Below are 26264 nucleotides of genomic sequence, written 5' to 3' on the forward strand. Positions count from 1 at the left end.
CCGACCTTAGCTCAGTTGGTAGAGCGGAAGACTGTAGTCTGTGACAGCAAATCTTTAGGTCGCTGGTTCGATTCCGGCAGGTCGGATTTATTTTTTTATTTTCAAAAGACGTTATGGTTTGAGAAACGGCGTGTTGCTCTCCTTTGAAAGCGGCATACACGGTGTAATAAAGAGAACAACCCAGCGGAGAATCTTGTGTTCGTTCCCATCCTCATTACCCATAAGAACCCGACCATTCAGAAGTACATGAAACTTTCGTTTCCTTGGGGCCAAAGCTTATGAGTAAACTCGTTGACTTTATCTTCATTTTTTTCTGCAAAGTCAACGCCCATGACTTCCTACAGAAGTAACGTTGGAATCTGACACACACATCCTCTCTATTTTCTCTTTGACACAACTCTCTGTTTGGTCTCTAAAAGTAGCTGGAAAACCTCCTTAGAAACATCCTTTCGATGTTTGACTGGGAAGTTATAGAATGAGGCCTCGAAGCATCCATACTCTTCTAGAGCTCTTCGAACATCGCCTCTCACCGAGTCCCATTCAAATAGTTCTTGGTTTTAGGTTTGGACTTGCGAAATCGATGACCGGCAGATGAAGAGCAAGAGTGGTTTCCAAGCTAAACATTGTTTCTCCTTTTAGAAACTTGTCCTGTTTTAGATGTCTCTCTCTCTATGTGTTCTTATGTAAGGTTTTGAAGACCACTTGATTCTTAAATAACATTTATCGTCATTTTAGGTCTCACTATATATCTATGGTCCCTGGCGACACTTTTTTTAAAAATCCTTGTAATGTAGAAAAACCGTAATTTCGCACTCTTCTTGTTGTAATATACTTAGAGAACAGTTTGATTGGTTCAAATAAATTTATAAAAATCTGAACTGATTATACTAAATGAAACTTTGTACGTAGAGAACTAATCAGATAACATTCCAATTTTTTAAACATTATCATTTTGATCAACGGATTCAGATTTGTAAAATATTATCGCATTGATCATCAATCTTTGTTTGTATAGATGCTTTTTAGATTCCACAATACGCTTTGAGAGTCGACTTGGCGTCACGGCTTTTTCTTGGTTGCATAGAAGTTTATGAGTGTGCTGTTGATGAGCGATGATGGAAAACGGCAAAACTCCAAAGGCTTTTTCGTCATCTCATCATGACTCAAACTGAAAAATTCCAAAGGAAATGCCAAAACTGATCCTTTACACATGTATTAGTTTCATCACTGTCTTTGGGACGTTCAGTTACAAGGTTTGTAGCTTTTTACTTGTCGTGACCAAAGACATTTTTTAATGATAATACATCTGCAGTTAGCCAACGTGTTCACAAAGTCATGTTCTTGGACGAAATACAAACAAACATAAGTATAGATCATGATATCAATGTACACTTCTCTTCACAAATGTAGGTTTCAAGCGGCTTTACTTAGATCAATATCTCTTTACCCTTTCATCGATCCACTCTCTCATATCCTTCAACACGGTCGCAGCGTTCTCTTCAGGCTCTCCTTGAATCAGGGAATGGTACATCCCATCATAAAGCTTCAATGTCTTATCAGTGCGCGATGCCTTTTCGTATAGTAGCGTTGACGATGAAGGGCATGTTACTCCATCATATGTCCCGTGCACCGTCATTAGCGGAATAATCACTCTCCCAAAATTATCTTGCACGTATTGGGTCTTCCTTAGTATCTCCCTCATTGTTCTCACTCTAGGCTTCCCGGTGTATCTGTAAAGCAACAACATCCAGACTTTTTCTTCAAAATATTGGTTTAAAGAGCACTGATTTCCAACTTGTAAGAGAGACCATATGATACACCCTGATTATATTATTAACATGGTCGTCCGATAAATTTAAGGGGCCAAAAACAATTTTAAAGTAACTTTAATAAAATTAAATTGTTAGGCCATAATATTATGCATATTAGCTCTTTAAAATTTGGAGGCTAATTAGAATGTTGTATTAGACTTTGCACAATCGGCTTGGTTGACTCAACCAAATTTTGTTTTGTTACCTTTGCGGGTTAGATGCAATGATTTTGAGCTTTTCTGGGTGATGGATTGCCTTGCCAACCATTTTATTATCCAGCATTGCAGTCCAAGTATCAGCCAAAAGGTGAGGCTTGCTCGGTTTCATATCCTCCGGGATAACAAATAGAGGAGCCGAGAATATCAAAACGGTCCAAGTATCAGGGTCAGACTGAAAGTACATGAGAAGTATAGCAAGACCCCCATGGACTCACCAAAGAGAAAAGCAGGGAGATGCATATACGGAACGGATCACTGCAACGAGCATGCTTAAAGAAAGACAATGATGTTGCTGGAACTTTCTTCATATCACCTGAGGAAGAAAACAAAGAAATACATTCAGTTCTTCCTCCTAAAACCCTAATTTACAGCGAGACATGAATCTCAAGTAATCTCTCTGTTTTGACTAGCCTTGGGCGTTTAAACAAAAAACCAAAAATCAACCCGAAAATTGTAACAGTTTAACTGATGTTTACAAATATCTGAATGGTTCTTATATCTTAGTTTATATACTAAAAATAAATATATAATTTTTAAATTAATAAACACTCTAAATTATTATTATTTATAAAGCGAACTATCCTAGAGAACAAAAATACCAGAAAATATTATTTAAATTATCCGAAAGAATAAATTATCTTAATATTTTTGTTTAAAATATTTAAAATTATCTAAAATTCTTCGTTATTTTATATGTGTAACTAAAGATATTTAATAAAAAAAACCTGAATTATCTGACATTTTTACAGAAAGTATCCAAAAATATTTGAAAGCTAGAACCGAACTTATACCTAATTTGTTTCAAAAATTTCTCAAATATTAGTTGATTTTCAAGTTTGTTATCTTAAACCACCCAAAAACGAAAATAATTGAACTGAAACTGGACTGAATTCATAACTGTCCTAATATTCCTATATAGGGAACCAAAGCATATCAAAACCGAACCAAAACCCAATACCCTGTTTTGCATAATGCTACAAAAACAAAAAATGAAAGAAACGAACCCATGTAGCAGCGGATTCCGTCGGAGCGGCCGTGACCGAGAAGATTGGCGGTGAAAACAGCATAACCCCAAGTGGAGAAGCTCATGCAGATCTTCTGAAACATCCAGCTTGTGTTGGAACCGTAGCCGTGAGACATGTACACCCAGGGGCGGATCCAAAAACAAGTTCAATCGGAGGCACACTATTAAAAACAACCAAACCTTTGTTTAACTGGGGGCACTTTTCATAATTATTCACCCAAATAAGAACATTTCAGTAAAATTTACATAGATTATACAAGAAAAAACAAAAATTAGTAGGGGGCACGTGACCCCTTAGACAGAGCCGTGCAAGCATTTTTGGTTGTCCGAAGCGTAAATTAATAAATAATAATAGATGATCCTCAATTTAAAAAATATTTTGCTGCCATAAGCGAAAGTTTCTTTTTTCATACTGTGGCACCGCACTGCCCTTAGACGTACATGTTCGTCCGCCCCTGTAACAGTACACAGTGCCTTTGATTTCACCTTCTAAGGGAAGAAAACTCTGAGTGAAGAGCTTGTCCTTGGGTGTTTCGAAGTAGGATTTTCTGTTACGTACAACTTGCGAAGTGTAGTACTCTTCTTCCAGAATGTCTCCCAGAAGTTCTTTGTCAGAGATGAACTCACTGGGATCTCCATCCAGGGGTGGACCCACATTATAGCTAGTGGAGTCACTTGACACCACAAAAATATGATAATAAGTTGTTTTCTTATAAGAAATTGTTAAAAATTCAGTACCAGAGTTGGTAAAATATAGTGACTGGCCCCTCATAACCAAGGTTCAAAACCCTGCAGTGTCACAGTTAATTCTTTTTGACCCCACACATATTTAGTATGAGTCTGCCTCTGTCTCTGCCTCAGACGACATCGTTTTGGGTTGTTTTCCGGAAATTTGGTTGGTGCCTACAAGTGAGTATATATATATGGAATATTAATTAAACACTAGATTTTGATCCGCTCTTAAAAGGGTGGGTATATTTTTTATTTTTTTATTTTTTTAGAAATTTAATTTTTATATTTCTGTGTTTTATTAATATTTTTGTTTTTCTTTGTATAATGTTTCTTATATGATTAATAAGAAGTTTTAATAATTGTATTAAAATAATTGTACCACAATTATATCAATAGGTCTTGATGTTGTTTTAATATAATACTAGGTGGACCGCCCGCACGCATGTGCGGACATTAGCATTAATATTAAATTGATAATTACATGTTTACAACTATATAATACTTATGTTACATGTATGTGGTTAATATGAAAGATTTGATGTTATATATTGATATGTATACTATGTTCATATGAAAGAATACATTAGAACGTTTAGATTAAAAATTTCAGTGTTTCGTATAAACAATATGAGTTATGGAAAATACAAAGTACCTTAAGTCCATAAAGTAGAGAAACCAGACCTTAAGACCAAGGCTTCGAGTTATGTCTAGATTAAGGTAAAACTCACACATCATATAAGATCATATTTCTCATGTCTTGAGCGCCAAATCATCATGAAGAGTGCTCTCGATTTTCTTAGCACCAACATTTTTCCAGTCTATTGAAAGCACTGTCCCATTAGATTCCACATGTTGATTGTGCAAAACTGCAAAAGAGAAACTGATATATCTCACGGAAGAGAAACTGCAAAAGAGATGTGTGGGTAGATATATCTCACAAAAGAGAAACTGCAAAAGAGAAACTGTTAAAATTTTATGTAATTTATAAATATATAAAAAATTGATCACATTATTACTCTTTTATAGTTTCAACAATTAGTTACCATAAATAATTATTTCTAATATTATGTAGATTATTTGGAAAGTGGTAATTGAATTATCCTTTCCTTTTAGATATAATTATAATAAATAAAATTAAAAATCATCGGTCAATCAAATTCTAACAATTTGAAGAGTTCATTTATGATCAACACATAATAAAAAATCACTTATGTGACTTTTCAATCAATATATAGTAGAATTTATATTTTTACAAATAATTTATAACATTATATAAATAATTTTAAAATTCTGATAAATTTATTCTGTAAACAACGATAAATAATTTAAAAATCATATTAATAAACATTTTTGGATTTTGTAATATTTAAAATAGTTATTATATAATTATATTCGAATACAATTCATCAAGTAGAGTATAAAACTATTATAATTATCTTATATAAAAATTCGTTCATTATATTTTATAGTTTATAAATATTAAAAGTAATAAATAAAACATTATTAATCTTTCTATAATTTCGAGAATTAGTTGCCATAAATTGTTATTTGTAATATTCTTAAGATTATATGGCAAGTGATGTTAAATATTTTTAGACTTACCTTAAATTTTTAGAACTAATTTAAATAAATAAAAATTAAAAAAAATCGACCAATCAAATTATAACAATTTTTTTGAAACTTCACCTATGAACGACACGTCACCAGATCTCACTTAAGTGACTTCTCTTTTAATATATAGGGGGATATTAAAATAAAATATTTATCTTATAACCCATTTTGTATTAAAATAATTTTTATGCTTTAAAACTTTTTGATACAATTTGTTAAAAGAGAAATTCCCTAGGATAGCTCTTTTAAAGTTTCTGTCACAAAAATAGCCGTCAATGAAAAAATGACCAAAATTTTTTTTTTGTCATCGACTTTTACAGACTCATATTGACTCTGTAAATCAAACTGGGTGATCTGCATCCATATGAACAACATAAGACGGTTGCATCCTAGCTTTACGGGCTAGACTATCCGCCATAGTGTTAAGCGTTCGTGGAACATGGATTATTTCTGATCGTGTGAAACTCTCCGTCAGGGTCTTGTAAACTTCCAAATAATCTGCAAAAGCTGGTCATTCTTCTGGTTCCGAAATCATATTCACCAATTGAGAACAAAATATGTTTTATTAAAAATGCATTTTTACCCTAGGATTAACCAGTACCGACCCTTGCACGAAGCACCCGCTTGCGGCCGTGTATTTAGTAATTAAATTCGGCCACATATTTCATATATTTTCTTTAGTCTAGTGGTAAACTCATGTCCACATTTACATCAGAACACGGGTTTGACAACCAGTGGCCGCATTTCTAGTTTCTATTTTTTCTTTCTGTTTTTTTTTTCCTTTAAAAAGTGGCCACATTTTTTTCTCTTGCATCCGGCCATTCAAATTTTAGGACCGGTTCTAGGGTTAACTAATCTAGACTTAGGGTTTAGAGTTAAAGGGTGTGATTTTGGGGATAGAGTTTCAAACTTTTAAAAATAAAATATAGATATTAAAATTTCAAAACAAAAAAGAGCTATTTGATCATTTTCTTTCTTGAAGAATATTTTTATGACAAAAACTTAAAAATGACTATTTGAGAGAATTACCTTTTGTTAAATTTACTTATATAATTTGATTTTGTTATTCAAATTGGAATTAATATTTTATAAATATATAATATGAATAGTGAATATAATATGATTATTCAGGTGCAGTTGTTAGAAAGTTGAGTAAAATGCAAAACTTGATTCTAATATTAAAAGGTTGTAAGACAGTTTTGTAGTCTGATAGGAAGAAGTGGGTTCCAATTAATTTGGAATCAAATAAATGGTTATAAAATATATATATATATAAAGATAGTTATTGTTGGACTAAACTTCAATCAATTGGTCATGATCCTGATTTAATAGTATTGATTTGTGTTAAATATTAATTTAATATTAATTTTTAGTTTGTGTGCATGTTATGTTTAGTCTGTTTCAGAACTTGTGTTTAACTTGAAGTAACTATTGGTCTATTTAAATTTAAATTTGTCTCCCAGTTTGAGTACATGTCAAATTAGTGTTTGAATAAGTGCCATTCTCTGATAAATCTTGCTTCTTTCCATGTTCTCTTATTTCGGGGATGTATTTTTAATATGTACAATGAAATGAAATACAATTCAGTAGACACTGTGTACTATTGACACTTATCTTTTAAGTTTTCTCTCTTTGATTTATAATGCCGTTTTTTTCTTAAATAGTGTGATTCTTGCAGGTACAGCAACACAAGAACTCGCGAAAAAGAGTTTCAAGAATTTAAGAGAAGACAGTAATCATGAAAACCCACAAAACCAACAACAAGAGCAGGCAGAATTTGCCAGGAGAAGCCGTCCGCAAGAAACAGCCTGAACTATCTTCGATAGGCCATACCATTTCTGAAATTTCAGCTGATGCGCTCAATCCGCCACGAGATAGTTTTAATATAAAAAAAAATTGTGCTTACATCAAACTGTCAATAAAATATTTAATTATTTTTGTATTAAACAAATATATACAAACCTGTCATATTATCGGATGAGATTATCCGTTCACCACAAGTCACATCAAGTCTGTTAAGATCCATGGGAGATCTTCCTGGTGCTGAGGATGCTCTTGTTTTTCCTTTGAAATCCTCACAAGTTCTGGCTTCTAAACTCACCAGTTCAGTAAGTACTCACATCCTCTTAGCTTAGTTTCCACTCTCTCTAACCACAGATTTGCTTTTTCAAGCTTCAACAACGATGATATGCAACTTTGGTAAGAACAAACCAGAAGGTAAGTCAGAAATGGGGTTTAGATAATCATCGAATACATATGCATAAAGATAGATAAATCAACAAGCGTCTCTAACACAGTACGCTGATGGAACAATAACAAACGACTCCTACAAAAGAGCACTCTAGCGTCTTCTTTATGAAACACAGACTCTCTCTCGAAATACTTAGGAAACAGAGAAACAAAGAGTGGTAAGAATCTATTCCTTGGCGGATTTGTTGATGAGAGACTTGTGGATGTGAGGGATGACACCACCACCAGCTATAGTTCCTTTGATGAGAGTATCTAGCTCTTCATCTCCGCGAATCGCAAGCTGCAAGTGCCTGGGGGAGATACGTTTCACCTTGAGGTCCTTGCTCGCGTTACCAGCCAGCTCCAAAACTTCTGCGGTCAGATACTCCAATATCGCTGCAGTGTAAACAGCTGCAGTTGCTCCAACCCTTCCGTGAGCAGTGGACCTAGTCTTCAACAGTCGATGCACCCTTCCTACAGGGAACTGCGCAAAAAGGAACAAATTAGCCACAACAATGCAACAAGATCATTAGAAAGTATGGTAGCGTCTTAATAATCTGAAAGCCACAACATCAAACAGTTTAAAGGAAACCACTAATGAGAAAACCTCACAAAAAGAAGGTTCAAGAAAACACACATTGATGAATCAAAATTAGCGGTTTTGTTGATGTAACGAACCTTAGACTACTCTCAAGTAGCATAACCATGAGAAGTCATGAAAAAATCAAATATCCATAGATAAAACCTATCAATGAGACACTTCACAAGCCTTAACACCATAAAAAAAAAAAAACTCTCAAGTAGCACAACAAAGACACAAGAGAGCTAAGAGCTGCTAACAAGAGGAAAGACAACGCAAAAACCTATGGCAACGAGAGCGAAACACAGTGCAAATCAAGGGATCAAGACGGTCAATATCAACCATAAACTGCACAAAATTAGCCACAACAGTGGAACAAGATCATTAGAAAGAGTCTATACAGTTTGAAGAACCCAGTAATGAGTAAACCTCACGCAAAGAAAGTTATAAAATTAGCGTTGTTGTTGTTGTTGCTGTTACGACCTTAAAGTACCCTCAAATAACATAGCCACGACTAATCTTATATGAAAAAATAAAACTCAAATCTGCATTGCTAGAACCCACCAATGAGAAACCTAACAAGCTTCAACACCAAAAGATGGTCAACGACACAAAAGTTAGCTCTTCTTTTATTATTTTTTAATTGTTGTTGAAATACACTCGAGTACAACGACAAAGACTAGTCCTATGGCGATGCGAACAAAACACAAAGCAAATCAAGAGATCGAAGTGGTCCATATCAATCAGCTAATCAAAATCTAGCTAATAATCTAATCGATCCGCCACTTATAAGAATCGAGGAGTTTACCTGAAGACCAGCTCGAGCAGAACGGGTGATGGGTTGTTTCTTCTTGTCCTTGTCCTTCTCGCTACCGCTAGGTTTCCCCATTATCAATCCTTTCGCTCCTTTCCCCGACATTTTCCCGCCAAAAGTCTCACACCCGCGCGCAGATAGAGAGAGAGAGAGAGAGAGATAGAGATAGATCGCACCAGAAGAGGGAGAGACGAAGAAGCTCGCGAGTCGATAAACGAAATAGATCGAGAATGACGGTTTATGATAGACCCGTTGACGATTTTGCCCCACCACGCCGACCTTAATTACATCTTAAAAGCCTAGGCCCAAGCCCAATCATAAGTAACGTTATATCATAAATTGCACAAGTAGTCCCAATGTTTTATATAAATAACGAAAAAGGTCGCCAGAAAACTAAAAGATAAAGAAAGGTCCTCGTGTCTTTTTTTTTCTTTTTCTTGTGTATAGTCCAGTCAGGAAACACAAACACACAAAACATAGCAAATCAAGAAGAACTACGACAAAGACTTTCTCTCCTGCTAAGCATCAGAAAGTTTATCTGCGGTTTTTCCTTCTTTGTTGATGTGAAAGCCTTCAATCTTCTTAGCAACTTCATCCACGCTATGATTTGGTGTCGTTTGCCAGATCCTGATGGTTCCGTCTTCTGATCCCGAGGCGTAGGACTCACCCGTTGGTGAAAACCTCACGCAGTGTACCGGCCCATGATGCCCCTTGTTGCACCCTAAGTGCCAGACAAAAGATGCAAGGAAGGAACAATCAAAAACCAAAAATCCTCCTTATCAAAGCTACTTTGCTTATTCAATCAATGAATCTCTATCTCTGTGCCACTTATTAACAAATATGGCAGAGAACCATGCTTTAAGACAATCCTATAACTAGCTTTCTAATATGATCGTGTAAAATGTTATGAGAGTCACTCACCAATCTCCTCGCCGGTGTAGAAATCAAACACTCGCACCCACATATCCTCACCACCAGCTACAAACTTCTCACCAGACTTGGGCTCCAGCGATGCAGACTCGACATTGCATGGCATGTCATAGCTCTTCACTAGTCCAAAACTAGAGACAGACAAAGATGGAGGGATTGTTACAAAAGGTGATTAAAAATATGTATATACATAATTATCTTCATGGAATGAGAAGCTTACTGGTTAGCGTCCCAGAATTTAACACTTGACCCATCGGCAGTAGTAATGTACCGTCCATCTTGGCTCACTTCAGCACTCGTGACAGGAGACTTAGTCTCCAGTGTCTGCACAATCTTCCCACTCCTAACATCCCATAACCTGCATAACACCAAAGTTAATCAAATCATGCCTTGTGTATTTAGCTGTGGCTTTCTTATTTCCATATACTTCATACCTCACGCCACCAATATCAGTGCAAGAACTCAATATTGTTTGGTCACTGTGAAGCCATGTGAGAGTTCTGATAGATCCAGGAGATTTATCGACTTCGGTAGGCGCTGCATCCAACCGGTTCAAGTCAAAAACACGGAGTATCTTCTCAAATCCTCCAGTAATCAGCAATTTGGTATCCTAGTAGTGGACGCATAGCATTCAATTATTATGAACAATACAGAACCAATCCACAAACAACAAGGTTTAGGCATAGTCCAATCTAGTAGGTAACCAAATCCTCAAAGCGTTCAATTTGAAGTTACGTACATTAAATGCTAGATTAAAGCTGTTTTCATACCATATTTACAAACAACAGGTCATTCAAAAGCTTATGTCTATTAAGAAAAACTCAAAATTGCATATAGTACTTGAAACGAACCTCTGAGAAGGCACAGGCTCGAACGATATGCTTGTGCTCAAAAGAATGAAGCACATCACCCGTTAACGCATCCCAAAGTTTCCTGAACGAATAAGTACCACAACCAGATAATTAAGCTCTAGGCCAAGTTGGTACATACATCAGAAAACAACATGATTAATGGAACCCAAAACAAATACAAAAAACGTACGCTGAAAAATCAGCAGATGCAGAAGCAGCACGTAGAGCATTGTTGTCGAGGCAAGAACTCCACACTGCACCTTTATGACCTTCAAAGGTACCAATCCAATCTCCAGTCTCCCCGTTTCTCAACATTGGATGTGAATCTAAGCGCACATAAAGACATGATTGTTCTCAGATATTCATACATAAAATGCAAACTAATATGAGTTATTTAAAGCTGCTAATCTATTTATAAAACCCACCAAACAGAACATCTGAAGCAGTTCTTGTAATAAAAAAGAGTCGCAATTTATACTTGTCGGTTTCAATCGGTATATTATCATGTTAACATCACAATAGGTAGGCAGATAGTGCATAGAATAGGATTTGTTCAGTAGATCGAACCCACAAAGCTAATCCATTCTTAAACTCCACCAAACAGAGCATCTAAACCAGTTCTTGTAATTAAAGAGACACACTTTATAGTTGTAGGTTTCAGTCGGAATCTCATAAACTATTCCAACTGTGATGAACAAGATCTAAAGAAGTTACCTTTACTGGCACTGATGAGGAAGAAACCATCAGGGGTAATGGGACTGTAGAACAAATCAACAACAGGTCTTGAATGGCCATGGCAGACAAGTGGAACGGCAACCTTCTTCTTATCCATTTTATAATATAATCCAACACACGACAGTGGAAGAAACAAAACCAAACCAAGCCCTAAGAAGAACTTTCAAATCCTTTCAGATTGAAGAATAGGGTTTTTTCTAATTCAAGCGATTCAAACACGAACTACGCTTAAAAGAAAAATCAAAAGGGTCAAACTTTTTTTTCTAGTTTTCTACAAATATATTGGGAGAAAAATCCCGAATCTAATTGACTTCGATCGAATTTGCAATTGAAAAAGAGAAATCTGCAGCTATAGTTGAATGCTGCTTCCCGACAATTTTACAGACAGAAGAAGAAGAAGAGAGAAGTAGTAGGGAGATGCTTTACTTGTTTTTAGGGATTTGGGGGAGAGAAGAACTTGTACACATGATTATTTTAAATTACTACCTATATTTTTGCAAGTCTTACATTAGTCACCCTATATTTTTTAGATTTACATGTATCCCCTTCTCAAAAAGAATTCATTTTTATCTGGCTTTAGTTAAGAAGAGTTTTACCTTTAAAAAATTTACATCCGATTGACTTTACGAAACAGTGCACAACATAAACCACACACACACTCTCAAAAATGTAAAACATTAATGTCCTTGAGCAATCCACGCATTTCAATGTGAGACTTGATTATGAAGAGAACATAAACAGAAGGGTGATCAAAAACTAGTACATAAAACATAAAAGAGTGTCATTACATGGATGAATAAAGTCATAAGTAGCTAACAGAATACTTCAAATAAAATACATGAAAGGTTGAAACTGACTCAACATTGGCGCCAAGAATAAGCTCATTGGATTAAAGAGAAGAAAGAAAAGTCCTTTGACAAAATTTCTACAGATTAAAAATGCCCAAATATCTTCCTGACATTACTACTAACTTGGCAGATGAGACTGAGATTAAAAGCAACAAACTTTACATTAATCTGACTTATAAACCAATATAAATCATTTTAAGAATCTGAGATCTCACACGTAGAAGTGGTGCATTAACATCAAAATACTGGTGCATTATCATCAAAATCCCTATACACAGTCAGATCTTCAAGAACAGGACAGCCTGACCTGAGATGAGCTTCTCCGTAATCAAAGGATCTTCATTACTCTACATGACGTCAAGATAAAAGAATCTTGAGACAAGGTGGATAAACAAGAAACTCCAAAAAGAGACCATTAATGTCATGCTCTTATAAACTACGTTGCACGGAAACTTCTGTAGAAACCTTATTTTACTACCATAGGACAACTGATATTTGTAAAGAATAATAAGAACATAAACTAAAATTTCAATACCAAAATATAAAAATAAAGAAGAATTGCAGAGTCGAGATAGTTAATCTCTTTCCTTAAATCTTTAAACGCCCCGTAGTGTGACGGTTTTATGGCGCTCAGATTCCCAAGATACAACTGCAGCATTATTTCTGTTTACCATCACCGAAAAAACAGAATCTATCGAACCTATTTAATTGCTTCTGTTTACCATCACCGAAAAAACAGAATCTATCGAACCTATTTCTGTGATGTACTCTCAGACTCAAAATATAAAAAAAATACTAGCATAACTATTCTGAGTGGGAGAAAATGTTTCTTGGTTGTATGAATGTGTGTTTTTCTAAATGGCTCACAAGCCTTTATATAGAAAATAATGAGAAGCACAAGTTTTATTTTTCAACACAAAAATGAAACCTCCATGGTGCACTAATGAAGTTTTTAATTCTTGTCATTATTATGTGAATTTATTTCACATTTTGACCAAGAAATTAAAGAGTAAAATGATTATTGTTTGACCAATTCAAACAAAATAATATACTTTAAAATGGATTTCTTTTTTATATTTTATCAATATAAAAGATCAACATATATTTGATTTAAGTTAATGAACATGAAGTCCAACTAACATATCAAAACTCAAATCCAAGTTCAAATATTCAATGAGTGTATTTGCTACTTTGTATAAGTTTCTCAAATCACACACATTGGACCTCCATTTCTCATTCAAATAAAACTTTATTTTTAACATATGAATACATTATTCATAATGTTCAAAAAATAGTTCCAACAATCCCCACATGAATAGAAATGACTCTAGATACTAGACAAGACTCAACTTCCTAGACAAGACTCGACAAGACCTAACTAAGGACTTTTGAGAGTACAAACGAAAAATCCACTGCATGATGAGTTGGTAGCAATTTTTCAGCCTTGAACCAGTCATTGTTAATAGCTATCGGATTTACTCGGCCAGGAGGTGGCCATGATGTCTTGAACCTCCCGGGCTTTGGTGTAAACCTAGACAATAGCCATAACACAGCTTCATTCTCTCACAGAACTAGGTTCTCTATTGTGTTCATTTTGGCCGTGAACAGTCTTGGTTAATCATGAGTGAACTTGGAGAATATAGCCTTTCCTTCATTCTCCTAGAAACGGCCCCATTTCACACTCACCAGGTGATTTGCCATTAGTTTTGTTTAGAGGAGTATCATGTACTACTCCATTCATATCTCAAAACAATGGACACAAATCATTAAAAGCTAATGCTTATCCTATATTCCTTACATGTAGCACTGTTTAATCATCATAGGAACTGGGTATAGACCGAAGTCTTACAGTGCTTTGGGCAGATTTAGTTTGACTTAGTTGTCTCCTTGAACCTATTTCTTGGGATCTCCAGTCAGTTAGGTAGAGTTACCGCCAAACCTCATCTTAATTCACAGGCTACCCATTCCTTTAGATGATATAACAACTTGATCTCATGACACACCTTTAGTATAAGGATCCTAGGTTGTCATCATAATGAACATAATCACTTGAGATTAGTCGAGATCAATTGTCTAATGATTTTTTTCGTCATCTTTTTTTAAAGATACAATTAACCATTATACACAAAACTCAGTGAATGACACTAGTTTTTTTTTCTTTTAAAAAAAAATTATATTGTGATAACTATCACTAAGTTTATTTGGCCTCTTGCCAATAACTTTATATGGTAAGCAAAGCTTCCCCCACATTTCTTGAGATAAGTCAAAATATACATAATTACATTTAACATCTCTTAAGAGTTTAGAAAATTAATCTACAACTCCTTTAGATTTAAATGAATTAAAAACAATTTCAAAAATTATTACAATTTTTCTTGAAAAATGTGTTTCATTCTTAGAAATTCACATTTTACATAGAACTATTTTCATAGTTCTCTCAAGTTAATAAATCTAACTTGTATGTTTTGGATCTTTTCCAAACACCTTTTTAGCAAATATACATATCATTACAAGATATTATTTTTGCCATCAAACCACACAATTTTATATGATTATTCTCAACCATATTGACTTTAGAAACGACAATACACATGTCAGTTTCAGTCACATTGGTCTAAAAATTCTCATGTTTTTGCATGGTCAATCTTCTTGTAACTTGCATTTAAGCATTGATGAAATATAAATGTTTTTGATCAATATCAACAAACATTTTTATTTTCTATGGCAAATGATTTATATGTGGCAGACCTCTCCCAAACTTAATTTGGGGCGTCGACTCACAACCATTTCCATCTATACAACTTGATCTCTTAAAGATCAAAATGTTGTTCCATCCATACTTGAAACTTGAATTTCTTTTTATTTTCTCATTGGTCACACATGTATTTAATAATTAATTACACCTTAAGGAGAAAAACTGTAACAATGAAACAAAAAACGTTAATCTTGATAATTAAATCAAAGAAGTCAAAGCTACACACACTGTGACTAGTAACGTTTTATTTAAACACCTTTATGAGGTAGTAATTTTAAAAAAATGTATGCATTTTTTCTTCTTCCAGAAAACGTTTTAAGAGTTAAAACAATGGAAACCAAATCAGTGCTTTGAACATGTCAAACCAAAATCAAAATTAAATCAACAGTTTTTTTTATTCTATTAAAAACTGCAATAAAATAGCTCAACAAATCCTGCATTTGTTTTCCAGTTTGATTGTTAGAATGATTAACACCTGCTCAACAAAAGAAACAATTGACTGAAAACTATAATAATAAATAAACGATAATTCTGATGAAAAAATGATTTCCATCATCTTGCATTTCCCGGTTCCAAGAATGATTTAATTCATGATTTCATATAACCTGTTCTTAGAAAAAACTTTCAACAAATATCAGTATTGTTAGTGCAAAAGCATAAACAATATTTAAAGATTTAAGAGTGTAGGAACCTTATTTTACTATCATAGGACAACTGATATTTGTAAAGAATAATAAGAACATAAACTAAAATTTCAATACAAAAATATAAAAATAAAGAATAATTGTAGAGTCGAGATAGTTAATCTCTTTCCTTAAATCTTTAAACGCCCCGTAGTGTGACGGTTTTATGGCGCTCAGATTCCCAAGATACAACTGCAGCATTGTTTCTGTTTACCATCACCGAAAAACAGAATCTATCGAACTTATTTCTGTGATGTACTCTCAGACTCAAAATAAAAAAAAATACTAGCATAACTATTCTGAGTGGGAGAAAAGTTTCTTGATTGTATGAATGTGTTTATTTTCTAAATGGCTCACAAGCCTTTATATAGAAAAATAATGAGAAGCACAAGTTTCATTTTTCAACACAAAAATGAAACCTCCATGGTGCACTAATGAAGTTTTTAATTCTTGTCATTATTATGTGAATTTATTCCACATTTTGACCAAGAAATTAAAGAATAAAATTATTATTGTTTTGACCAATTCAAACAAAATAATATACTTTAAAATGGATTTCTTTTTTATATTTTATCAATATAAAAGATCAACATATATTTGGTTTATAAGATTAAGTCAATGAACATGAAGTCCAACTAACAAATGAAAAAACCCAAATCCAAGTTCAAATATCCAATGTGTGTATTTGCTACTTTATATAAGTTTCTCAAATCACACACATTAGACCTCCATTTCTCATTCAAATAAAACTTCTTTTTTGACATATGAATACATTATTCATAATGTTCAAAAAATAGTTCCAACAGCTTCATCGGACGTCCGCTTCCCGCTTCGGAATCGGAATCAGAATCGGAACCTTGTGGAAGCTTGCGGAATCTCGCTTCCAAAACATATCTAAAATATTCTTTTTAAAAACTTGTTGGAAGCTTATGATTCCGTTTTGGAATCACGCTTCCGTTTAAAAAAACAAATACAATGTATATCAATAAAATATAAAACCATAGTTTTAATCTATATAAAATAAAACAAATTAATAGTAATGAATATTGAGTTATAAATATACAAATATCAAAAATAATACTATAAATTATCTTTATGCATTGAGATTTTTTTATTAAAGATACAGCACATATTGAAACATATTGTGTCAATTATTTATGAAGATTAAAAATAATTAATATAATACTTTTTGTAAACATAATTTATGTGTATTTTTACAGTTTTAATATAAAATCATTTCAAAATTATTATAAATGAATAAATGTTTTATTTCAAATTTAAATCATATAATTTTTAGTCCTAATTTTCTAAAAAATTTACATATATATATTTTTATTTATTTATATATGGATATACGCTTCCAACACGTACCCGTTTCCTAATATTTTAAAAAAATATTGTTTCTGCGCTTCCTTACGCTTTCGCTTGAAAGGATCTTCATTACTCTACATGACGTCAAGATAAAAGAATCTTGAGACAAGGTGGAGAAACAAGAAACTCCAAAAAGAGACCATTAATGTCATGCTCTTATAAATGCCCAAGACATGGAATCTCTGGTAAAAGAACACCCAAGGGTGTCAATATCTAGATGATGAAGTTCATTGTTAATGGTGATCAACTTGGTGATTGCAACGAGAGATACATTACATTTATCATACTTTAATTTGAACTTTTGCACGTGCGATCGACCTACCGTTTAACTCCCGTGTTCTGGCAATGAAGTTTAGACTATTGCTTCAAGATCATCACTTAGATTTAGTTTTTAGTGATGGCTTTTGAAAGAGCTAATTAACAAGTGAGAGAGATCAAACGGTTTGTTACAGTTAAAAGAAAATTGAACATAGGTTAACGCCGTTAACTTAACGGTAACTAATTAATTAACCAAACATCCAACGGTTCTTAAGAACAAGACAATACAACACAACACAAAAGACAATACCCAATCCAACGGTTCTAATGAAAAACAAGCACCGACAGAAGATGGTCCGCTAGAAACCTACAAAAAACACGACAACTAAAAGAGGAAACATTTGGATTCGACAAATTGATCTCCAGATCCGAAAAACAGCGACCCGGATTCGTTTTACTCCTTGATCCGACCCGAGATATCAGAAGCGAGCCGAGACGCAATCGCTGAATGATACATAACTTCGTGGAACGTGGAAGCTTCTGCGATTTTCTTCCTCAACTCCTTAGCTTTCTCCTCCGTGAGACACCCGCGACGACGAAGCTTTTGACCCGGATCCTGACCCGACCCGTTCGATTCCGGAGCCACGGAGGAGGAGGTTTCGATGTTGAGGTAATCCGGCTCGGAGGGTATGCCGAAGAGAGGAGCCCACCAAGAAACAGGTTTCTTGCGGTTTGGATCCGGGTTTTTCATGGATCCGGATCCGGAAGATGCTCGGATCGTGAAAGGAGCGGAACTGCAGACAATCGAAGCCATGGTTAAGTTGAAATGCAGATAAAGAAGTAACGTGAAGATTTAGATGATTTAAGGAAAGAAAGCAAGATGAAGATGGATAAATAGATCTTTTATGGTTTCGAATTATATAATGTAATAAATTTGATGTAAATGATCTGCTACGATGCGATTTGAAAGAGGATCTCGTACGTTAGATATGCTTTTATTCAGCTATCCACGGAGATTTTGGGTGGACGCCGACGTAGTTGATTGTGACCTCGGGGATGGATAAGTCTTGCCGCGTGGAACGTTTTTTAAATCGTCAATTTGCAGTGTCTTCATCTGTACTTTTCTGTAAAAAAACATTTTTTATTATTTAAATGACGTGAAAGAGCCGTTTGGTTTTATGCAATCAAAACGTAGACTACATAAAAATATACTAAAAGACAGATTAAAAACGAAGTGATCTGAGATGGGATCAGTCTAAACGCGTTGAACGCTTTTTTACCGTCAAATCGCCGTGTCTTCGATCTGCACCTTTCTTAAAAACTTTTGATTTATTTACGACGTTAAAGAGCTGTTTGAGTCTTTAAGAGTACAAACAAAGAATTTGAAATTAACGGGGAACCGAAACACTCTCTCTCTTCTGTTAGAGAGAGAAAACTCTCTCGATCTCAATCTCCTTTCAAATCATAAATCCAAAGATTAGAGATGAGATGAGTTTGGTTCTGTGATCGGTTTTTCCTTCCGGAAACGATGGCTCCTTCAGTGTCGTTTGCCGGCTTCTGACTCCGGCGTCGTCTCTTATCCTTTGGTGTCGACGGCTGGCTCCGTGCCGGTTTCATCCGGCGTTTATATTTTTGGAAAAGAACGGTGAAGAAAGAAGACATGGTTGTGGCTTTAAAGCCGTCGGTGGTGGTTTAACTGGCTCTGGATGAGATCTCGGGACAGTCTCGATCGATCTCTCCATTACAAAGAGTGTAGGCGACGAAGGTGGGCGCGGTGGTTCTGGTTCCGGTGTTATCCGGTGAAACACGTGTCCATTTTTTGTCTCCTCCGATGTGAGCCTCGTAGATTGGGTTACGATGTGGTGTTTGGATGACGCGTGTCTCGTTCATGGGTGAGTTTCGACACGTGGGTGGCCTCGCGAATTTCTGGACGCGTGGGATTGTGAGGCACCGCATGGTCTGTGGTTTGGGCTTAAGGTCCATGTTAAGTTTGCCTTTTGTTCTGGGCTTTTAGTTTTATGTTTAATGTTTCTTGGGTTGTTTGGGCTTGACCCATTAATAAAATAATAATAGATGGAAAAAAAAAAAGTACAAACAAAGACGTCAAAGAACTCAGAACTGTTCTGGTTTCTGGTTTATTTGCCGGTTTTTGACATTTCTTCTTTGATTATTCTGCTTATTGGGCCATTTTTATAAAAATATAGACACATGGGTTTTGATTGAGCTTTTAGTTTTTATTAGTTTGTTGGGCTCTTATCTTATTTTTCTGCTTTTCGTCTCTTTTGTATATTTTTAAATCCAAAAACCCCTTTGAAAACATTACTAGATAATTCACTACTGACCTCTTTTGGCTAACCAGCAAGAGAAATTTAAACTTACCATAAAAAATAGATATTTCACCACTGCCTCTTTACTGGACTTTAATCTCTTATGTGACAAAGGACCAAAAAAAAATCTACAACCACCAAAACTAATCTCTTATGGGACAAGTGAGTGTAAATTATGATTTTACCCTTAATGAAAGCTCAATATCAACCATTAGATCAAAATCATTCACGTTATAATGTGAACCGTCGGATTTTTAAAGATGAAATATTTACAACAATGCCATTAATGAATCTTATTCCTTAGCCATTAGATCATATGAGTATGTTTTAATCTTAGCCATTGGATTTCATCATCTAGCTTCTTCTCTCTCGGCTGGGTCCCACATAAACTTTAATCACTCTTCTTCTTCTTCTTCTTCATTTCACCCTCAACCATATTCAACCACCACGAAAATTCATTACATTCACCAACCAAAGATCTCTTCTTCAACTTTTCATCCACAAACCTTTACATATGTTTCTTAAGGTCTTTCTACAGCTTATGATGCCCTGAAACAGCACATGTGCGTCGTCGTTGGTTCTAAAATCGTTTGGTAAGTGTATACTCTCTCCCTCTCTTTTTCTCTCACTCTTCTCTGTCTTTTTTTATTTTTCTAATTTTTTATGTTTCAGTTTAGTCACATAATATGTATATTAACGTTTGAGTAAGATTCTAAGATTTAATATAATGTTGTTAAAGTATGAAACATGATATTATAGAATAAATCGTTTTTGTTTATGGTACAACTGATACAACTTTTGCATATGTATCAAACAATACAAGTGATACTGGTATAACTAGTCCAACTATGTCTTATTTACCAGAGTAGTGATACTGATATAACTAGTACAACTATTCAGATTCTAAAATTGAAATATTCCATCCGATATTCCATAAGAAAAAAACAATTAGCTGGCTAAATTGGTAAGTATTTAGATAGGTTCCTTTTATTTGTGATATATTTTTTTTTTTTGCAGTTTTCACACTATCTCATAAGTTTGCATGATCTACCTTAGACTTTTAAGGTTTGTTAACTTCTTTGTCCACATAATTTTTGGAAAAACATACATGAAATGTATTTTAACAAAATTGATGATTTTATTTTATTGGGGCAAAGGCATGTACACATAAAGAAGTGGTACAACTGAGGTAAGTTTAAATTTTATGTGGTACAACTAGTTTTTTCGATTTCAATGCCAAAATACAACTATGTACAAACCGGTACAACTGACAAACTAGTACAACTCTGTACAAACCGGTACAACGCAAATACTAGTACAACTATGTTATTTCATCTTGTATTGTGCATCAAATTTTAAATATGTATCATGTTTTAAACACTGTGGTTGAACTATATGTTATTATGTTGCTTTAGTTGTATCGGTTGTACTAAAATAATTGGTGATGCAAATAATTTACATCAATTTATTTAATAATTGATGTAAATATATAAATTATTTGCATCATTTCATTTTACACAAAATTAGTATCAATTTTAAGAATTTATTCAAAAATATGTATCATTTAGAATTGCTGATTTATATCTTTTCTAATTAAATGTAATTTTAAAAAAAAAATTGATTAAAATGATTTATTTTGGTAGTTAATTCTTAATTAATACCTTTACTGATTATTTGTATTATTTTTTGCAATTTTGTTTTCTTCTAATAGCTATTATTATCTTGATAAACAAACTAAAATTTTACAATTGTAGATAACAATTGTATTAATACATCACAATTAAAACAATTACTTGCAAAAAAAAATCATACATCAAACCCAATCTGTTTCTTCTTTCCGGTGATTCGCGTCTTTAGAGCAATGGTTGAAGAATTTTCTGGCTCCGCATCCAGCTTTTGTGCCTCGAGACTAAAAAGATGAAGATGATTTTTTTTCAAAAATCGTACAACTAGTATAACTTATAAACGTAACAATTTCAAATCAAATATTATTAAAAATATACTATTCATATATTTGACATGCAAGCAGAAGAGATTAGACCAATATGTCTTATTGGTTCTACATCATTCTCTTTTCTAGCATTTTCATATGCTGAAAACAATCAATAAAGAAAATTATACATCTCATAATTAAGCGATGCCATTTTATAATTTTCTCAAAGTCATGTCATCTTTTTTTAGTGAGAATAAATATGGTGATGACACATAAGAAAATCATTTCTCAAATATGTATAGGAGATACTCAATATGTACTAGTTGTATTAATTCGAGTTGTACTAGTTGTACTAGTTTGAGTTATACTAGTTGTACTAGTTTGAGGTTTACTAGTTGTACTAGTAATACTTTTCGTTCTTCATTATCTTGAATATCATATGGAAAGATGAAATTTGATTCTAGATAAGATATAATTGATTAAATATAACTGTGGATTGATCGATTTGAGATAAAAAAAAAAGAAAAAAATTAGTGGATGATTGAAGAAATTTTTTGATTTTGTTTTATGGTGAAAAAAATGGAGAAGAAGAAGAACTGGGTTGGGTTTCTTCCTTGTTTTTCTTCTTTGGAGACATAGTTTCTCAAAGAGTGACACGAAATTGAAGAAATATATGAGATTCAAGATGATTGTTGTCGAGTTTGATTAGTGATGGGAGATAGAGGGAGATCGTGATTTTAGTTCGTAGGTTTCGTTGGTTACATTGAAGACAAAGAAACTGGGGACAAAAGAAATTGGGGATTTAGGTTTATTAAAACATGGGTCGGTCGGGTTAATGGGAAATGGGTGGGTCCACTGGCTGGATATGTAAATATGTTGAAGTTTTAGGTTTTATGGTATTTTCTGCTTAATTTTAATTTATTTTTAATTCATTAAAAAAATAAAAATAAAAGGGGTCTATTCCAGACTTTTTTGGTGCCCTTCTGGTCCATCCCAGCATTTGATCCCTCTTTACTCCACATAAAACTAACTGAAGTGAGTTTTTTTTTAGCAAACTGAATTGAGTTGTAGAGACACTTTAAGCAATGAGAAAGCATCTATCATTGTTAATGGCTTTTTAACTTCCTCCAAGATTTTCTAAGGGAGTTATTTTAAAACTTGAAAGCTGGCCATAATTTGGATCTTTCAACAACTTCCAATAGAACTACTTTGTAGTAGAATAATTTTATTCATCAATAGAAGGAATAATATGTTGGATCTCCGCAATAAGGACATAAGAGCACCATTATCATAAGAGCACCATTATCATGGTGTCTTAGGCAACGTATTTAGAGTGTTTAGATTTAAAAATAGTTAATTAAGAAAGAGGCGTTGCTTAATGAAGACGCGCAAAAGACGGGGGTTTCGCGGCACGTGTCATTTATTCAACATCACTCTCTCTCACAACGCCTCGTCTTCTCTCTTTCTCTCGAGGCGACTCTGAGGCGAAACGGTGATCTCTCTGCAACGATGATATCTCCGTCTCGTCGACGGCATCAGCTGGAGTCTCTATCGGTTGAATCGCCGTCTCTCTCTCTCTCTCTCTCTCTCTCTCTCTCTCTCTCTCTCTCTCTCTCTCTCTCTCTCTCGTTAACGACTCTGCGTCTCCCTCGCTCTCCTCGACGATTCCGCCTCCCTGTCGCTCTCCTCGACGACTCCGCGTATCTCTCGCTCTCCATGACGGCTCACCTAAATCAAGAATCGCTCCACCTCTCTCTCTTCGGCCCGTGGCTATCCTCGACAAATTCAAACCGAAAGAAAAAGCTAAGTTTTTTTTCCTCTTATGTATGAATCATTCGTTGTTAAATTGATTCGTGTCTTGTGTTGCATGCGTCTCTTGTGTTTTTTATGTCTCCTGATTGAAGAGATGATGTCTCTGTCTTTGTTTGTTTATGTCTCTGTCTTTGTTTGTTAATCATTCTTGTGATAGTGCATTCTTGTTAAATTGATTTGTGTGTTGTGTTAAATCGATCACTTTGTTTGTCTCTCCTGATTCAAGAGATGATGTCTGTGTCGATCAATATATCAATCAGTTCTGTTGTTTGGTTTTGTCTCTGTCTTTGTCTAAGTCGATCAGTACTTGTGTTTGTTTATGTATCATGATTCAAGAGATGATGTCTCTGTATTTGTTTCTTTATCGTTGTTGTGATTGTTGATGTTAATGTCTTTGTTTATGATTCTTCTCTGTCGATCAATATATCAATATATCAATCAGTATTTGTTTCTTAATCTTTCTTGTGTCTGCATCGTTTTAGTGTTGATTCTGTTTCTCGTGTTTCCTTTTCAGATGGACAGTTAAAGAGACAAGAAGGTTCTTCAAAGAAGAGGTATGTGTTGTGGACGGATGAAGAGACACTGGCAATTTCAGGTTAGATAACTTTGAACTGAGAATTGATTGTGAATCTGAATTGAATTGTTTTGATTGTGAATCTGGTTAGATAGCAATGAGTTAGATAGCAGTGAACTGTCTTGAAAGAATTGAAATGAGTTAGATACATATAAAACCAATAGTTAAATGTTGAAGTGTGATTAATGAGGTAGATAGCAATCAATGTTAGATAAATGAGTTATCTAAATGTCAAGTCCATGTGGTTGTGGGTGTGATGAAAGCGTTAAACGCTTTCTCTCTTCTATTAAACATAGTCTTTCTTCTCTCTTTATCTATCAAACTCGTTTCCCTTTATATTCCTTCTTCCATCTCTCTTCTTAGACATATTCAGATATGGATTCCAATATATATCTGAATTTAAATTTTGTTGATCTTCTTCATAATCAACAAGATAGTGGTTTAGAATCCTCTCATATTCCTTTATTTGGCACGCAAGCAACTGAAGGTTCAAACTTCGAACCACACAGTCATGTGGAGCGTAAAGAATGACGCACGTGGACTCCAATAGATGACATAGTCCTCACCAGCTCTTGGTTAAACACCAGCAAAGACCCTATTGTAGGGAATGAACAAAGGTCTGTTGCAATATGGAAAAGGATAGCAGCCTACTACTCGACTAGTCCTAAGATTGCCGAGTGTGACATAAGAGAGGCATCACACTGTAAGCAAAGATGGCACAAGATCAACGACTTAGTTTCCAAGTTTTGTGGAGCGTTTGAAGCAGCAACCCGTGAGAAAACCAGTGGGCAAAACGAGACTGATGTTCTCAAACATGCCCACAAAATCTTTTTCAACAACCACAAAAAGAAGTTCACACCAGAACATGCTTGGAAAGTGCTTAGAAATGATCAGAAGTGGTGTGGTGTTTCTTCGGCTTGCTCTCAAGGAGGTTCGAAAAGGAAGAAGTTTGAGGACGGTTCACATGCAGCATGCTCTTAAGCTAAAGAAACCGCAAGTTCTGTAGCTGATGAAGGAACCACTCGTCCCACGGGTGTTAAGGCAGCAAAAGCCCGTGGGAAGAAACCGATGGTTGAGGGGAAAGAGGTGGCTGAGTTTGTGGAAAATCAAGCAAGAGGATTTGGTTATAAAGGAAAAGCTATCGAAGATGAAGCTTCTGGACAGTCTCATTGCAAAACAAGAACCTCTTGCTGATTATGAAGAAGCTCTGGAGAAGAAGTTAACTAATGAGTTGTTGCTGTCTAATTAGGTCTTGTTCTACTTCTTGTTCCCTGTTTAGTTCTTAATTTTTACTCTCGGATTTTATTGTTCTTGTTCCGGGTCTAGTTCTTAAGCTTAAGTCTCGGTATGTATTGTTCTACTTGATGTTGTTGTAATGGTCTGGTTATTGATGATATAAATTGTTTCAAGTTCTCTTGTTCTTGTTGAGTTATCTTTAGAGTTAATGTTCTTGTCTCTTTAGAGTTAATGTTGTAATGTTCTAATGTCATTGTTGTTCTTGTTTAGGATGCGAGTGTAGCATTGGGAGTTGAAGCGAGTCACGGTCTTGGCAGTGTACTGAAGAGAGTCATGGACTTGGCAGTGTACTGAAACGAGTGAAGTCGTGTAGTGTAGTGTCTTGTGTTGTATTTACTGAACTCTTGTATCACGGACTTGTACTGTAATGTGTAAAGACTGAACTCTTGTGTCACATGTCTTGTATTATTATTGTATGTCACCCTCTCATGTAGTCTTTTTTTCATCAAGTAGTAACTCCTATTCAACCTTCTATCTCTCATTCTTTATATTGAACTTTCTGAACAAACAAATCACAAACTCATTTTTTCTCTTCTTACCAAACCAAAACCAAGATCAAACGCCAAATCACTAAGTCATTTTCCCTCTTCTTACCAAACGAAAATCAAACGCCAAATCACAAATTCATTTTCTCTCTTCTTACCAAACCAAGATCAAACGCCAAATCACTAAGTCATTTTTCCCCTTCTTACCCAACCAAGTTCAAAGCTAAATCAAATTCCCTTTTTTTACCAAACACTTATTAATTCAAAAAGAAAAAAAAAATTTCATCACAAATATGGCATCTTCTTCACAAAACACTTTTGAAGAATCACTTGATGATACATTTGATCAATATTTTGATCAAACCTTTGAGAATTTTACCATTGGTC

The 26264-nt window shown here is 34.5% G+C and overlaps 3 protein-coding genes, 1 long non-coding RNA gene, 1 other non-coding gene and 1 pseudogene across 5 annotated transcripts; 2 read left to right on the forward strand and 4 right to left on the reverse strand.

The window, feature by feature from the left end:
* TRNAY-GUA lies at nt 1-86 on the forward strand. Its single transcript is given in 2 exon segments — nt 1-37; nt 51-86. It is a non-coding gene; the product is annotated as a tRNA-Tyr (tRNA).
* A 1337-nt stretch (nt 87-1423) lies between these two features.
* Nucleotides 1424-4937, reverse strand: LOC103868479 (annotated as a pseudogene).
* Nucleotides 4938-7609: 2672 nt separating this feature from the next.
* LOC103868480 (probable histone H2A variant 3) lies at nt 7610-9284 on the reverse strand. The gene is made up of 2 exons (XM_009146569.2): nt 9014-9284; nt 7610-8109 (listed from the first exon to the last, which is right to left on the reverse strand). Exons 1-2 carry the CDS (start codon nt 9122-9124, stop codon nt 7813-7815), a joined length of 408 nt encoding a protein of 135 aa, XP_009144817.1. The 5' UTR covers nt 9125-9284; the 3' UTR covers nt 7610-7812.
* A 53-nt stretch (nt 9285-9337) lies between these two features.
* LOC103868481 (serine-threonine kinase receptor-associated protein) lies at nt 9338-11973 on the reverse strand. Its single transcript, XM_009146570.3, has 7 exons — nt 11515-11973; nt 10991-11126; nt 10801-10882; nt 10384-10559; nt 10170-10307; nt 9941-10080; nt 9338-9740 (listed from the first exon to the last, which is right to left on the reverse strand). The coding sequence occupies exons 1-7, from the start codon at nt 11630-11632 to the stop codon at nt 9538-9540; spliced, it is 993 nt and encodes a 330-aa protein (XP_009144818.1). The 5' UTR covers nt 11633-11973; the 3' UTR covers nt 9338-9537.
* A 5650-nt stretch (nt 11974-17623) lies between these two features.
* On the reverse strand, nt 17624-18605 carry LOC103868482. The gene has a single exon (XM_009146571.3). The coding sequence runs from the start codon at nt 18262-18264 to the stop codon at nt 17905-17907; it is 360 nt and encodes a 119-aa protein (XP_009144819.1). The 5' UTR covers nt 18265-18605; the 3' UTR covers nt 17624-17904.
* A 4520-nt stretch (nt 18606-23125) lies between these two features.
* LOC103868484 lies at nt 23126-25866 on the forward strand. Its single transcript, XR_632917.2, has 2 exons — nt 23126-24117; nt 25603-25866. It is a non-coding gene; the product is annotated as an uncharacterized LOC103868484 (long non-coding RNA).
* The last annotated feature ends 398 nt before the right edge of the window (nt 25867-26264 follow it).

The sequence above is a fragment of the Brassica rapa genome, chromosome A05, assembly GCF_000309985.2.
Source record: "Brassica rapa cultivar Chiifu-401-42 chromosome A05, CAAS_Brap_v3.01, whole genome shotgun sequence".
Classification (NCBI taxonomy): Eukaryota; Viridiplantae; Streptophyta; class Magnoliopsida; order Brassicales; family Brassicaceae; genus Brassica; species Brassica rapa.

Coding starts and splice junctions, on each gene's coding strand:
- LOC103868480 (XM_009146569.2), bottom strand. CDS start 9,124: ATGTCGGGGAAAGGAGCGAAAGGATTGATAATGGGGAAACCTAGCGGT. Junction 8,110..9,013: donor CTGCTCGAGCTGGTCTTCAG/GTAAACTCCTCG, acceptor CTTTTTGCGCAG/TTCCCTGTAGGAAGGGTGCA.
- LOC103868481 (XM_009146570.3), bottom strand. CDS start 11,632: ATGGATAAGAAGAAGGTTGCCGTTCCACTTGTCTGCCATGGCCATTCA. Junction 10,308..10,383: donor ACTGATATTGGTGGCGTGAG/GTATGAAGTATA, acceptor GGTGTTATGCAG/GTTATGGGATGTTAGGAGTG. Junction 10,081..10,169: donor AAATTCTGGGACGCTAACCA/GTAAGCTTCTCA, acceptor GTCTGTCTCTAG/TTTTGGACTAGTGAAGAGCT.
- LOC103868482 (XM_009146571.3), bottom strand. CDS start 18,264: ATGGCTTCGATTGTCTGCAGTTCCGCTCCTTTCACGATCCGAGCATCT.